Genomic DNA, 15,119 nt, shown 5'->3' on the forward strand with positions numbered 1-15,119 from the left:
TTGCATACCTGGAATGCATGTTACTTGGTTGTGCTGTATTAGCTATTTTGGATTCAATTTGCTAATATTTTGTTAAGGATTTTGCAGCTAAATTCATGAGAGGGAATGGTCTGTAGTTTTCTTAATTCTTGTGATGTCTTTGTCTGGTTTTGGTATTGGTAATAATTAGTTTATAAAATGAGTTGGTTCCCACTTCTTCCATTTCTGGAAAACGTGTAAAATGGCTGTTAATTCTTCTGTCAGTGTTTGGTAAAATTCTCCAGTGAAACCATCTGGGCCTGGGATTTTTCAAGAACTTTTAAATTGCAAATTTGATATCTTTAATAGTGTTAGTATTATTCAGGTTATCTGTTTCATCTTGACTGAGTTTCGATAGTTGTTTTCAAAGAATTGGCCCATTTTTTCTAAATTGTGGAATTATGAGCTAAACTTGTTGTTTTTTTGTTTTTTGTTTTTAAAGATTTTATTTTAAAGGAATCACTACACCCAACGTGGGGCTCAAACTTAAAACCCTGATATCGGGCGCCTGGGTGGCTCAGTTGGTTAAGCGACTGCCTTCAGCTCAGGTCATGATCCCAGGGTCCTGGGATCGAGTCCCGCATCGGGCTCCCTGCTCTGCAGGGAGCCTGCTTCTCCCTCTCCCACTCCCCCTGCTTGTGTTCCCTCTCTCGCTGTGTCTCTCTCTGTCAAATAAATAAATAAAATCTTTAAAAAAAATAAAAAATAAAATAAAACCCTGATATCAAGAGTTTTATGCTGTACCGCCTGCAGGCGCCCCAAGCTAAAGTTGTCTGTAGTATTCTCTAATCTTTTTTAAGAAATTGAGGTAGAAGTTGTATAACATAAAACCCACCATTTTAAAAGTGTACATTTCAGTGGTTTTTAGTATATTCATGGCATTTTGCAACCACTGTCTAATTCCAGACATTTTCATCACCCAGAAAGAAATCCTTTTCCCATTAAGCAGTAACTTCCCATTGTCTTCTTTTCCTAGCCCCTGGTAACTAGTAATGTATTTTCTGAATGGATTTGCCCAAATGGGACATTTCATATAAATGGAGTCATACAGTTTGTAATTGGTTTATTTCACACAGCATCATATTTTCATGGTTATCCATGTTGTTGCGTATATCAGTACTTGTTCTTTGGTTCATGGTCCCATCACTCTGACCTCTGCTTCCATTATCTCATCTTCTTCTCTGACTCTCCTGCCTTTCTCTTATAAAAGAAAGACCCTATAATTACCTTGGGCCCACCCAGATTATCCAGGGTAGTCTTCTCATCCTTAATTTAATAACACATGCAGTCTTTTTTGCAATATAAGGTAATGTTCACAGGTTTCAAGGATTAGGACATGGATACTTTGTGGGAGGCCATTATTTTACCTACCACATGGACTTTAGATTTTTTATTATTATCCACCACTCCCTGAGACTCTGTTCTTTTTTTTTTTCCAGTCCCTTTTCTCTCTGTTTATTTTTTATTTTATTATATTTTTGGGGGGTTGTCAAATTTTATATCAAGACAGTGTTTAACAATATACATATACACTTTTAAGTACAGGAAGAGATAATTCTAGCTGCTTGGAGAAACAAAGGAGCAAGTTGGAATTCACTGACAGCTTTATTTATTTATATTATGTTATGTTGGTCACTGTACAGTACTTCATTAGATTTTGATGTAGTGTTCCATGATTCATTGTTTGCATATAACACCTAGTGCTCATTGCAATACATGCCCTCCTTAATACCCATCACGGGCTAACCCATCCCCCCACTCCCCTCCCCTCTGAAACCCTCAGTTTGTTTCCCCCGAGTCCATAGTCTTGTCATGGTTCGTCTCCCCCTCTGATTTCCCCCCCTTCATATTTCCCTTCCTTCTCCTAATGTCCTCCATGCTATTCCTTATGTTCCACGTGTAAGTGAAACCATAGGTCAAGTAAACTGTTGATCTTGTCCTCAGGACTGAATTTATCCTCCGTCGTCTCTATTGTTGGGCCCATCCAACACATTTTTATTTTGGAAATTGCATATTTCAGTTGTATACATAATTTCCATTTGGTAGTTTTTTTTTTTTTTAATACTATTTCTTTGCTGAAATTTTCTATTTTTTATTTAGGAGAATTCTTAATTGTTTATTGAAATATTTTTATGATGACAGCTTTAAAATTCTTGTCAGATAATTCCAGATTGTGGTTCATTTTGGTGTTGGCATCAGTATGGTTCTCTTTCTTATTCATGTGTGTTTTTCCTCATTCTTGATGTGTGATTTTTAAAAAATTTTATCCTGGACATCTAAGATATTAATGTGAGGAGAGTCTTTATCCTGCTTAAATCTTTTATTTTAGTAGGTACTAACTCTATTTAGGTTTAGTGTGTAGGTTCTGGCCTGCTTTTGGGAGCTCTGTCTTTCCTATGATAATTTAGTTTTCAGAGCTCTTGCAGTGCTATTCTCTTTATTATTCTGGCATCGCAGGAGCTCCTGCTTGATCTCTACAGGTGTTGCCTGGGCTGACTGGGAGGTGTGGGTCCCCATCTCTGCTCCTGCTAAGGGCAGATTGGCTGGATATTACTCCAAGTGTGGCAAATCTGGCCTACTGCCGTCTGGGGATGGCGTGGAGACCCTGCTGATGCCGATGTTGTAGTGAATTGGGGTCCCCCGCTATCCTGGATAGGGACTGGGGAGTCCTGGGGAGGGTCTGTCTCCCATCTAGGTCTCTGCTAAGCTTCCCCTTTTATAGTCCTTTGGCCAGAAAGCAAGATTTTCTCATTTGTTTGTCTGTCTGTGTTGGTGGTTCCGGGTTGTAGGCTGTTCATGGATATATGGGACATAAGAGGAAAACCCAGTGAACTCACAGTGGTGCTTTTCCTCACATCCCAAGGCCCCTAGCTCATCTACCTTCTTTCCATCTGTCAGGGTCATTGTATGATTATCTGTTAAATTATTTCTAGGGTATTCAGTTCTGTTTAGAGGAGAGGAACGGGGAAATGTGAGCCTGTGCCATCATACTCTAGAATTGGAACTGTGGCCGTTTTGATTTTTCCTCCCTTCTGGTGTTATTAGCAATTCTGTGAAATGGCCAAGGCTTTGGTTTTTATTGACACCCGACTTTTTGGGGTGTTATGTGTTGCTGAGTGTAGGAACAAGGTAACAATTACTCTCTTGTTTATTATTTACTTTTCTTTCTAGAGAGAGAGCAAGTGCACGAGCTGCGGGGGGAGGGGGAGAGGGAGAGAGAACATCTTAAATGGAGCCCAGTGCAGGGCTCAGTCTCACAATCCTGAGATCAGGACCTGAGCTGAAATCAAGAGTCGGATGCTTAACCGACTGAGCCACCCAGGCACCCCGAATTATTTTCTTGTTTAAATTGTGTGGGAATTACATGAAAAAGTGCTCAACATCGCTTGGCATCAGGGAAATCCAAATCAAAACCTCAGTGAGATACCACCTCACACCAGTCAGAATGGCTAAAATTAACAAGTCAGGAAACGACAGATGTTGGCGGGGATGCGGAGAAAGGGGAACCCTCCTACACTGTTGGTGGGAATGCAAGCTGGTACAGCCACTCTGGAAAACTGTATGGAGGTTCCTCAAAAAGTTGAAAATAGAGCTACCATATGACCCAGCAATTGCACTACTGGGTATTTACCCCAAAGATACAAATGTAGGGATCCGGAGGGGTACGTGCACCCCAGTGTTTATAGCAGCAATGTCCAGAATAGCCAAACTGTTCAATCACAGATCTGTACCTCTGAAATAAATAATCAGTATATGTTAAAAAAAAAAAAGCAGGAGGGGAAGAATGAAGGGGGGGAAATCGGAGGGGGAGACGAACCATGAGAGAGGATGGACTCTGAAAAACAAACTGAGGGTTCTAGAGGGGAGGGGGGTGGGAGGATGGGTTAGCCTGGTGATGGATATTAAAGACGGCACGTTCTGCATGGAGCACTGGGTGTTATACACAAACAATGAATCATGGAACACTACATCAAAAACTAATGATATAATGTATGGTGACTAACATAACAATAAAAAAGGAAAAAAAAAGACCAAAGCAGGAAAAAAAAATTTTTTTTTACCTGCTAGTTTCAGCATTCAAAAAAAAAATGTGTGTGAATTAGAAGTGTCATGTTCTTATCTGTTCATCTATTTACTCATTTATGTATTTATCTTTAGGGAGTGGAGCAACGGCTGTGGTCCAAGCAGCATATTGTGCCCCTAAGAAGGAGAAAGTGGCAATCAAACGGATAAACCTTGAGAAATGTCAAACTAGCATGGATGAACTCCTGGTATGCACATCTCATATTTTTTATGTGGGAATTATACTCCTATGTGTATTCATGTTAGAGTGGGAAATAACTTGAAATTTTTTATTACTTTTCTTAAAAAAAGGTGTTGGAATTTGCTCATCAAGTAATGCTTATTGTAAAATTTATAAAACTCCAGGTAAATAGAAAAAAATTAGTTGTAATCCTCCCATTCTGAGATTAACACTTGCTATATAGTTTTTCAGACTGTGCACATTTAAATATCTTTGTATTTTGATGATAATGTAATCATTTACTTGTTCTTTTCATTGGAAAATTTATCAAATTCTTTGTGTCTATAAATATGAATTAATATGCCTTTCAGTATGTGTGTAGTATTCTGTTGCATAGGTAGACCACATTTTATTTAACCTATTTCTCATGTTGGACAATTACCTTTTTCCTCTTTTTTATTGTTTTAAACAATGCTGCTTCTCTCTTTCCTGAAACTAGTATCATGCAATTGTGATACCTGGTCAAATGGAATATGCTTTAAAAGGCTTTGGCCTCCTAGGAACATGGTACCAATCTGCATTCTGACCACTGATACAAGATGAGAGGTAGAAGGTGGCATTGCCTTCTCCAAAAGCTAGGGAAAAAAAGAAGAAAGGGAGTCTCAGGGATTAATAGCTGCAAGAACTGATCTGTGGAATTAAAAGCTAGACACACAGGGATTGTTTTGTACTTCTTTTATGAGCCATGATACCCAGAGTTGTTTTTAAGTGTATAGTAAGTGCTCAGTAAAGGACATGAGATAGATTCTCAAATCATTTAACTTTGTAAATCCTCAGTTTCTTTGGCTTAAAATGGAAATAATAACATCTGCTTTGTATATCTCATGAGGTTTATCTTTCTTTTTTTAAAAATTTTTAAAAAAGATTTTACTTATTAGAGAGTGGGAGGAGGGGCAGAGGAAGAGAGAGAATCTCAAGCAGACTCCATGCTGAGTGTAGAGCCTGATGCGGGGCTTGATATCACAACCCTGAGATCATGACCTGAGCCAAAATCAAGAGTTGGATGCTTAACTGAGTGAGCCACCCAGGCGCCCCCTTCATGAGGTTTTTCTTGAGGATGAAATGATCCAGTACTTGAAAAGTATAAACTGCCATACAAATAGGAACTAATGTTACTTTATTAAGTATTTCTTTTATTAAGTATTTCTCTAAGGTCATGTACAGCTAGTGATAGGCAGGAGTTAGCACTGGGATGATCTGACACTCCAGAAGTCTTTCTGTTCCCAGGTTGGATTTAATTTCTGGTTGAGCCTGTACTGAGTATTAGGGAATATTGGAATAAAAGGAAACGAGATAATAGAATTATGCATTGAACTTTTAGCAGATTAAACAAATGCATCTCTTCAGGAGTTGGTAATGTGTGAGCAAAAGCTAAAGAAGAAAGTTGCTAGAGTGGTCTTGGGCCTCTTTGGTGAGAGAATATACACTTGAAAGGAGATGCTGATGGAAATCCTAGGTAGTGATCTTGGATTTATAGATGCCCACAACCCCTTAGAGTATCATTTGGATATTTGAACTGCAATGATCATAAAAGAAGGTTGTAAATTGTAAACTAATTGTTTTGAGGAAAAACAGAATTTTTAACCTACCTATTAAGACTGGAATTTGATGGGCGCCTGGGTGGCTCAGATGGTTAAGCGTCTGCCTTCAGCTCAGGTCATGATCCCAGGGTCCTGGGATCGAGTCCCGCATCGGGCTCTCTGCTCACTGGGAGCCTGCTTCTCCCTCTGCCTCTCTCTCTCTCTGTCTCTCATGAATAAATAAATAAAATCTTTTAAAAAAAAGAAAAAAGACTGGAATTTGAGAAGCCCAGTATGAATTTGTATCATTTGCCAGTTACTTTATATAACTGATAAGGATATCATAAAGGTGAATGAAAGTCTTATTTATTACCTCATGACTAAAGAAATGGAGGTTCAAAGTTTAAATAACTTGACTGTGCTCACATGATGGTAACAGCAAACATCTTTTTAGTGATAGGCACTTAAGTGTATTTTACCCTCATAAACACCTCCATGAGACAGGTGGTAGCTCCATTTTAGATGAAGGAAGTAAATCACAATAAGTGACAGTCTGGATTAAAAATCAGGTCTTTCTGAGTGAAGTCTATTCTATTTCATGTAATAGTAACTAAGTATAATCTTGGTTCAAAAGTAGAAAGAGCATCTGTTCTCAGATATTTGACATCTTGAAAATAATATTTGTGTTATTACACTAGGGCCTTACTTGTAGAGGAATGCAAATTTGGTATAGCTTAGTAAAAGAAAAAAAATAAATTAGACCTCTATAATTTTGCCCACATGGTCCAGTAAACTTTACATTAAAATATAGTATTTATATATTTGGCAAATAAGTAAGGGGGGGGGAAGTGACTTTTAGTAAAACAAATTTTAAAAAAAAATTTTTTTATTTATTTGAGAGAGGAAGAGAGAGAGCACGAGTGGTGGGGAGGGGCTGAGGTAGAGGGACAGGCCAACTCGGTGCTAAGCACACAGCCCCATGCAGGACTAGATCCCAGGACCCTGGGATCATGACCTGAGCTGAAGGCAGATGCTTAACTGACGGAGCCACCAAGGCGCCCCTTTAGTAAAGCAAATTTAAAATAATTGGCCTTTTTGGATGGGCGCCTGGATGGCTCAGGTGGTTAAGCGACTGCCTTCGGCTCAGGTCATGATCCTGGAGTCCCTGGATCGAGTCCCGCATCTCTGCCTCTGACCCTCCCCCCTCTCATGTGCTCTCTCTCTCTCATTCTCTCTGTCTCAAATAAATAAATAAAATCTTTAAAAAAAAAAATAAAAAATGAATAAAAAATAAAAAAAATAAAATAATTGGCCTTTTTGGAGGGCAAACAAGTGAGATCCTACTAAAGTCTGAAGAAACATTGGGAATATAAAGAGGGCTGGATTTGTTTGTGGTATTTGTATTGTCAAGGACCTGAGATCTGAGTGAGAAGGGCTCCATTTCTAAGAGATAAGAAGCCCTTTAGTTTATCTTAGAAAATCTGTTAGATCAGCATGCCACACTTGTGGTGTCATGATTTTAAATTTGTTTTCAAAATGGTCTCTAATGTAGAAAGGGTGCTGTAGAACCAGGTTCTAGGTGTGTATCCTGTGTGACAGTTATTAGTGAGGAGGCAGTGTATTGCTCCTTTGTCTTGTCAAAATGTTTTCTTGTCTGACAACCTTTGCTACGTGTGGTGGGAAAATCAGCTGTCAAATCTTACTACATTTATTTTTTCTGGAGATGTTACTCACAGGCACACTAGGCAGTGTTTTGAGCTTTTTCTCTTCTCTGGTAGATGCTAGGACTAGATTCATTGGCCAGACAGCTGAGGGGAACATAAAGATGCTTAAAATGTCTTTCCTTCTACTGGGAGGCTCACAGTCCAGTTGAATGAAGAGTTAAGGCTCTTGTCTGCTGTATAAGGCCAAGCATGACAGATGCCTAGGAGAGGTGTCAAATACTGTGAAGTAAGAGGAGGAGGCATGCTCCTCATTACAAAGATGGAGGCCTCTGTGGAGATTTTTGTGTTCTGGCCCACCAGGGCTGGGGATGCTTTGAACAGACAGAGATAGAAACCCTACCAGGCAGGGGTTTAGAATTAGGAAAGAATTCATTTTTATGTATATATTCATAAATATTAATATAACTGAAACAACATTTTCATAAAACAGTTCTTAATTATATTCTGTGGAATGCACTCTGATTTTCTATTTTTTTTGTTTCTAACTTTACTTAGTTTGTGTCATGGCCCATGTGGGTTGCAACCCATGGTTTGAGGTACACAGGGCCACACAAAGAGGTATTAGGACTTTAAACTCAGGCAGTGACAGTGATAAGGGAAAGGAATACACATTCCCTAGACATTTTATAGATGGAAGAATTGTTAGTTTTATTTATTTATTTTTTTTTTTGGTGGGCAGCAAAGCAAGGTTTATTGAGCAATTGCAAAGTATAGCACAAAGCTCCCGAGGAGGGAGGGGACCCAAGAGGGTTGCCCGAATTGTTAATTTTAGAATGAACATTCCATGAGGGCAGGGACTTTATTGTGTTCAGTTAGTATGAATGAATGAGTAAATTAACATTATTTGGGGACTGATTGAATGGTGTGAAGTGGAGGAAAACTGTTTGTGTCGGGGTAGGTAGAAAACCAGGAGTAAATGTTAGAAATCAAGATGAACGAGTTCCAGGAAAGAACAAAAAGTCATCGTTAAGCAATGCTTGAGAAAGCTTCAGGTGGAGAACAGAGAAGTCCACACAAAACCTCTGGCAGCAGCAGGTAACAGGACTTTCAAGAAAGCACTTTCAGTAGGACGGATGGAATTCACTTCGATGTGGGAGGGAGCTACTGGGAAATTTGAGTCAGAGTGAATATAGCACTCTTGCAAAGCATTTACATATTTATTTTTGCTTTTGAAAGGAAAGGGAAAAGGATAACTCCGATGGGAGTTAAGATAAAGGAACCCCCCTCCACTCCCCCCCACCTTTAAAGGAATAGAAGAGAAGGAAAGAAATCTTTAAGGCCCTTTCAGTTTGAATTTGATGGTTCTCTGATAGCCTCCTGTTAGAGGACCCTTGGTGGTTCCCCCTCTCAGGGTAGAGCTGAAAACCCTTAGCTTCACTTTTAAGACATTGGACCGTTTGACCCCAGTTCTATGTGTGTGAATTGTCACCCTCTATCTCCCCTCCCCTATCCAGTTGGTCACTAAGTCCTATGATTTATACCTCTTCAGTATACCTCTTGACTCCTTCCTTTCTTTCCATTCATATAGCCATGTATTTTTAATTTATTTTTATTTTTTTTTTAAAGATTTTTATTTATTTATTTGACAGAGAGCACAAGCAGGAGCAGCAGGCAGAGGGAGAGGGAGAAGCAGGCTCCCCGCTGAGCAGGGAGCCCGATGCAGGGCTCCATCCCAGGACCCTGGGATCACGACCTGAGCCGAAGGCAGACGCTTAACTGACTGAGCCACCCAGGCGCCCCGCCATGTATTTTTCATATACCTATTTTGAGGTAGTTTTAAACTTCTAGAAGAGTTGCAAAAGAAGTACAGAAAGTTCCCAAATGCTGTTCACCCATCTTCTAACAGTAACATAACCACAGTGTGATTATCCAAACTGAGTGATTATTTATCAGTTTTCAGGCCACCGTCATCCCTCACCCAGGTCATAGCAACAGCATTCAACAGTGTCTTTGCTTCTAGTCTTGCCTTCTCTCATTTATTTTCTATATTGCAGCCATAATGATTTTTATGAAACGGTATAGATAGTTAAACCTTTGATGCCTTCCCTTTGCTGTTAGGATGAAGCCTAAATTCTTGAACACAGTTACACGGTCCTTTATGATATGGTCCCATGTTATTAAAACAGTCAAACCCATAAAGTCTAGTTACCTTTCCTGTGTCAGTGTCGTAAAACTTTTTACAGGAAGCCTTCCCTGATTATCATTCCTATTTCTGATAATTTGCCTCTCCAGTAAATTCATGTAGTATCCGGTACTTCTCCTATCCAACTGTTTATCATTTTGTGTTGTTAAATTAATATTTGTCTAATGTCTTCACCAGACTATAGGTTTCTTGAGGGCTCACCATTGTAGTCAAGCACCTAGCACTGTGCCTGGCACATAGTAGGCACTTGGTAGATATCTTTTGAAACCATGAACCACTTACCCTAGACAGGTCTACTCATTGCACCCTAAAATGTCTTGCATATTTCATCTTTTTTTTTTTTTTTGTAATTATGTGTGCCTTTCACCTTACACTGTTGTAATTTCCCCATATCCTGCAGAACTAAACTTGATTCCCACCTCCCCTGAGAGGACTGCTTGCCTACCTTCACTGTTCTTTCCAATGAATTCTTGTAGTATTTACTGTCTTTACTACTCATTGGCAATATATGTTGTCATGTATTCCTTCTTATATGTATTTCTCTTATCTCTTGTAATCTTGTATAACTATGTTAACAGGGAGGTGTGTAGTTTTACTTAGTTTTTAGTACCGAAGACTGTGCTGGTGACTTTGGGGGTTGCAAAAATGTGTATGACAAGATCCTTGCTATAAAGGAATTTACATTCAAGTAGAGAAGATGAGAAAAGAAAAACTAATGTTCATGGAGCACTGCTTTTGAATCAGATTATGGGCAGCTTTTACACAATTGATTTTTACTGTACAAATACCAAGGTCATAGGGCAGGTAAAATACTTGAATAAGAAAAGAGTTGTATAAAGTACTATAGGATTTAATTCATTCAGTAAATATTTATTGCAGGTGTACTGGGTGCCAGGCACAGTGATAAGTGCCAGGAATACAGAGTCTTAGCTTTCATTGAGCTTAAAGTTTTGTGAAGGATACAGAAAAATAAGAAATTATGGTATAATATGAGTTCTGCAGTGTTTAGGGAATCCACTTTTTTTCATGGATTTTTTTAAATTCAAGTACAATTAACATACAGTGTTATATTAGTTTCAGGTGTACAGTATAATGATTCAACAATTCTGTGCATTAATTAGTGCTCGTCACAGTAAATGTTCTCTTAATTCCCTTTATCTACCCCCCCACCCCGGACTTACCCTCTGGCAACCACCAGTTTGTTCTCTGTATTTAAGAGTCTGGTTTTTTGGTCTCTTTATTTTCTTCGTTTTGTATCTTAAATGCCACATATGAGTGAAATCATATGGTATTTGTCTTCCTCTGACTTAATCTCACTTAACATTATACCCTCTAGGTCCATCCATGCTGTTGCAAATGGCAATACGTCATTCTTTTTTATGACTGAGTAATAGTCCAGTCTCTGTGTGTGTATGTGTGTGCACTATCCACCAGCTTGCATTTAGGGATCCACTTTTAAGTACTTGCTTTATGGAGTTCAGTCCACCAGGGAGGGACAGATAAATGTCCAGTACATATGTGCTGTGATGTAAAGAGATACACAGGGAGTTTGGAAACCAAGAGACACCTAACTCAACTTGGGGAGTTGGTGAAATTGATATTTTGGCTAGATCAGAAGGAAGAATTAGCATTTTTAGTCAGGGTAAAATAATGAGGGAAGTGTATTTGAGGTAGAGGGAATCCACAGCTTTAATATCCATGGTTAGAAGAAGCATGCTCACCTGAGGTTTACTGTGGCTGGATCGTAGGGGGTTTATAGGGGTAGGGCAGTGAGGGAGTAGGATTGAGACTAGAGAGGTAAGCAGGGCCCAGATCACTCAGGGCTCTATAAATTTCTTTATCACACCCAAGCTAATAAATTCATAACCTGAGGTAGAATAAGCTTAGATGGAGCTCAGGTTTCTTCTTTGGACTTAGTTTCTGACCTTGCCATTTCAGGACATTTCTCATTAGAGTGAGAATTGTTAATTATTTCACCAAAATGGGAAGAAACAGTATTTTCAAAGTAAAACAAAACCCACAAACCAAAAAGCACCCTCTACCTGAATAGACATTTTTCCAAAGAAGACATCCAGATGGCCAACAGACACATGAAAAGGTGCTCAACATCACTCATCATCAGGGAAATGCAAATCAAAACCACAATGAGGTATCAACTCACACCTGTCAGAGTGGCTAAAATCAAAAAGAAAAATAACAAGTGTTGGCGAGGACGTGGAGAAAAGGGAACCTTCATGCACTATTGGTGGGAATGTAAATTGGTGCAACCACTGTAGAACCACTATAGAAAATGTGGCAACCACTGTAGAAAACAGTATGGAGGCACCTCAAAAAATTAAAACTAGAACTACCATATGATCCAGTAATTCCACTACTGGATGCCCAAAGAAAATGAAAACACTAATTTGAAAAGATATTTGCACCCCTATGTTTATATGTTTATTGCCATAGCCAAGATAGGGAGGCAACCCAAGTGTCCATCTATAGATGAATAGATTAAAAAAAGATGTGATTTTACACAAACACACACACACACATACACAGTGGAATACTACTCAGCCATAAAAAGAATGGAATCTTGCCATTTGTGACAACATGGATGGGCCTAGAGGGTATTATGCTAAGTGAAGGAAGAGAAAGACAAATACCATACAGTTTCTCTTACATGTGGAATCTAAGAAACAAAACAAGTGAACAAAGGAAAAACAGACTATTAAATACAGAGAACAGTCTCACTGCCATGGGCTGGGGAGATGGGAGGGACAGATAAAGGGGGTTAAAAGATATAAACTTAGTTATAAAATAAGTAAGTTACAAAGATGGACAGCATGGTGGTAGATGGTGACTACACTTGTGAGCAGTGAGTAATACATAGAATTGTCAAATCACTATGTTGTATTCCTAAAACTAATACAACATTGTATGTCAACTGTACTTCAGTAATAAAAGTAAATTAAAAAAATAAAGTGGGGCTCCTGGGTGGCTCTGTTGGTTGTGTCTGACTCTTGATTTCGGCTTCCTCTCACTCTGCTCCTCCCCCTCCCCTTTCTCACTCTCTCTCTGAAATAAGTAAAATTTAAAAAGAAAATAAAGACACTTTAAAATAAGCAAGATAAAAACAAACACCACCCTCTGTTTATGAGTAATTATCCTCTGTGGCTGTAAAACCAGATTTCCCAAGAGAGTTTTTCAAGGGTGCCTTGAAGAAAAACATGTGTCCTGGTGGAGGCCTCTGGTGCTATGTAAGGCTGTGATAAATGGTGCATATTTCTAATTTCAAAGATTACAGGTGGAATGAGCAGTCAGAATGGACTGAGGGAAACTGAGGAGGTTTTTGGTTTAACTATTCTCCAAAAGCTCAGAGCCATGGAGATCTTGCATATAGTCTTGGGATTTTCAAATCTGAATTCACTAACTTGTAGTGTGTTTGAGGCTTTCATCTAATAAATTACCATGTTTTTTCTTTGTAGAAAGAAATTCAAGCCATGAGTCAGTGCCATCATCCTAATATTGTGTCTTACTACACGTCTTTTGTGGTGAAAGATGAGCTGTGGCTAGTCATGAAGTTGCTAAGTGGAGGTGAGTAGAGTACAATGAAATGCTAACTTGTGTTGGTTGGAAAGTGACTAAAAATATTCTTTTTTTATCCTGGTTTGGTGTTCATGGACATTTGCATTTGAGGAGATACTGAAAATATTGTATCTGCTGAAGATGCTAGTGTATAAGCTGAGACAGGTTTCACATGTTGCATTTGGTTGCCATGTCTCTTAAATCTTAATCTGTGATGATTCCCTCCAGCTTCCTCGGTTCCCTGACAGAAACTTGTGGAAGGTTCTGGTCTGAAGGGTCTGAGAATGACTATCTTGTAGAATGACCCACATTTTGGATTTATCTGCTTATTTCTTCCTGGTGATATTTAACTTGATTTGTATTCCCTTCTTTCTTGCAAATTGAAAATTGGATCTAAAGGCTTGATTAGATTTAAGTTAAAAGTTTTTGGACAGTATTTTGTGGGTAATGCTGTGTGTTCAAACACCAGGAAGTATTTCCTGTCTTGTTACATCTTTAATGGTGACGTTACTTTTGATTGCTTAAGGTTTTGACAGCCAGGCCTCACCATGGAAAGGTTAACTTTTTTTCCCTTTGCAGCTAGCAAGTAATCTGTGAGGTGATACTTGGGCACTGTGAGTATCCAGTTCCCCACCTAAGTCTTTTTTTTTTTAAGATTTTATTTATTTGAGAGAGAGAACACAAGCAGGGGGGAGGGGCAGAGGCAGAGGGAGAAGCAGGCTCCCTGCTCAGCAGTGAGTCAGCCGCAGGGCTTGACCCCGGGACTGTGGGATCGTGACCTGAGCCGAAGGCAGATGCTTAACCGACTGAACCACCCAGGCACCCCCCCACCTAAGTCTTTCATTTAATTATTTTAGCATCTACTCATAATCCTTGTTTGAATCAATTATTCTGTCAAGGGTGGCAGAGTGGTGACTTATTGGCATCCTTTCTTTTACATTTATAAACTAGCATTCTTCTGTGTGAAGGAATTTTACCTCATTAAATAGGGCTCTTTGATTAATCTGTATTGTAGTTTGTACTAAAAATGGAAGATAAATAATTGATTCTTTTTTTTTAAGTACCAGTTTTCAGAGTAAAAAGTTGGTTTAATTTTCACCTCCAACAGTAACAAATGAGGGGTTTGGTTTTTTTTTTTCTTTTTTCCTTTTTCCTTTTTGGGAAGGCTTTCATTTTTTTGAATGTCATTACATAGACACAAAGAATTTTATATATTTGGTGACTTTCAGTCAGTTTTACTCTATTTTTTTGATGCTCAGATTGTCCAAAATTTTGTCAGTGGGTCTCCCTTTAAGCTTACTCTTGTGTCCTTTTGACAAGAATCCTTTAGTCTTTGGTTACCTCCTAGTTTTTTGGTTCAAGATTTCCTGGGATCACATTTATGTTGCTTTTCCCAGACCCAGAATCAGCCAGTACTCTAAGGGGTTCTGATCTTTGTTAGGAGAAAGGTATTTAGAGAGCATAACTGGGATGTTGGGGATTTCATTGCTACTACGTTGTCATGACTTCAAGTTGTAAGAACTTGGAAATATAGTGTATTAAAAATTGTGATTTGGAATTAGTATTTCCAGTTCAAGTTTAACATTATAGACTTTTAAAACTTTTTAAAAATTATATTTGAATCTCTTTTCTCTTACACAGAAAATTTTGATCCCCAGTATTAACATAATTAATTATGGTGCTTTATCCTGCAGTATGTATACAACTATTTCTGCTCAAGCCCTTAGAATAAAATGTTAAGTATTGCTGATTGCCAACAGCGGGCCATTGTCATGTATAGATTGAACGTTTTGTTATGGTTACCTGAAGGCCCAGCCCATCATGTAGTAAATTACACATTT

General features: G+C 38.7%; 1 protein-coding gene across 4 annotated transcripts in view; it reads left to right on the plus strand.

Annotated features, from left to right (window-relative positions):
* The window catches only part of OXSR1 (oxidative stress responsive kinase 1), a 93,743-nt gene that overhangs the window by 12,648 nt on the left and 65,976 nt on the right, over positions 1 to 15,119 (plus strand). For 2 of the 4 annotated variants that reach the window (XM_034992147.1, XM_034992155.1), the window contains exons 2-3: positions 4,177 to 4,289; positions 13,179 to 13,287. In XM_034992147.1, the coding sequence (XP_034848038.1) occupies positions 4,177 to 4,289; positions 13,179 to 13,287 (222 nt within the window). Of the gene's footprint in view, positions 1 to 4,176; positions 4,290 to 13,178; positions 13,288 to 15,119 lie in introns of those variants that run through there. The other 2 variants (XM_034992163.1, XM_034992172.1) reach the window with 2 other exon arrangements.

The sequence above is a fragment of the Mirounga leonina genome, unplaced genomic scaffold (assembly GCF_011800145.1).
Source record: "Mirounga leonina isolate KUSES-001 unplaced genomic scaffold, KU_Mleo_1.0 Mir_115, whole genome shotgun sequence".
Classification (NCBI taxonomy): Eukaryota; Metazoa; Chordata; class Mammalia; order Carnivora; family Phocidae; genus Mirounga; species Mirounga leonina.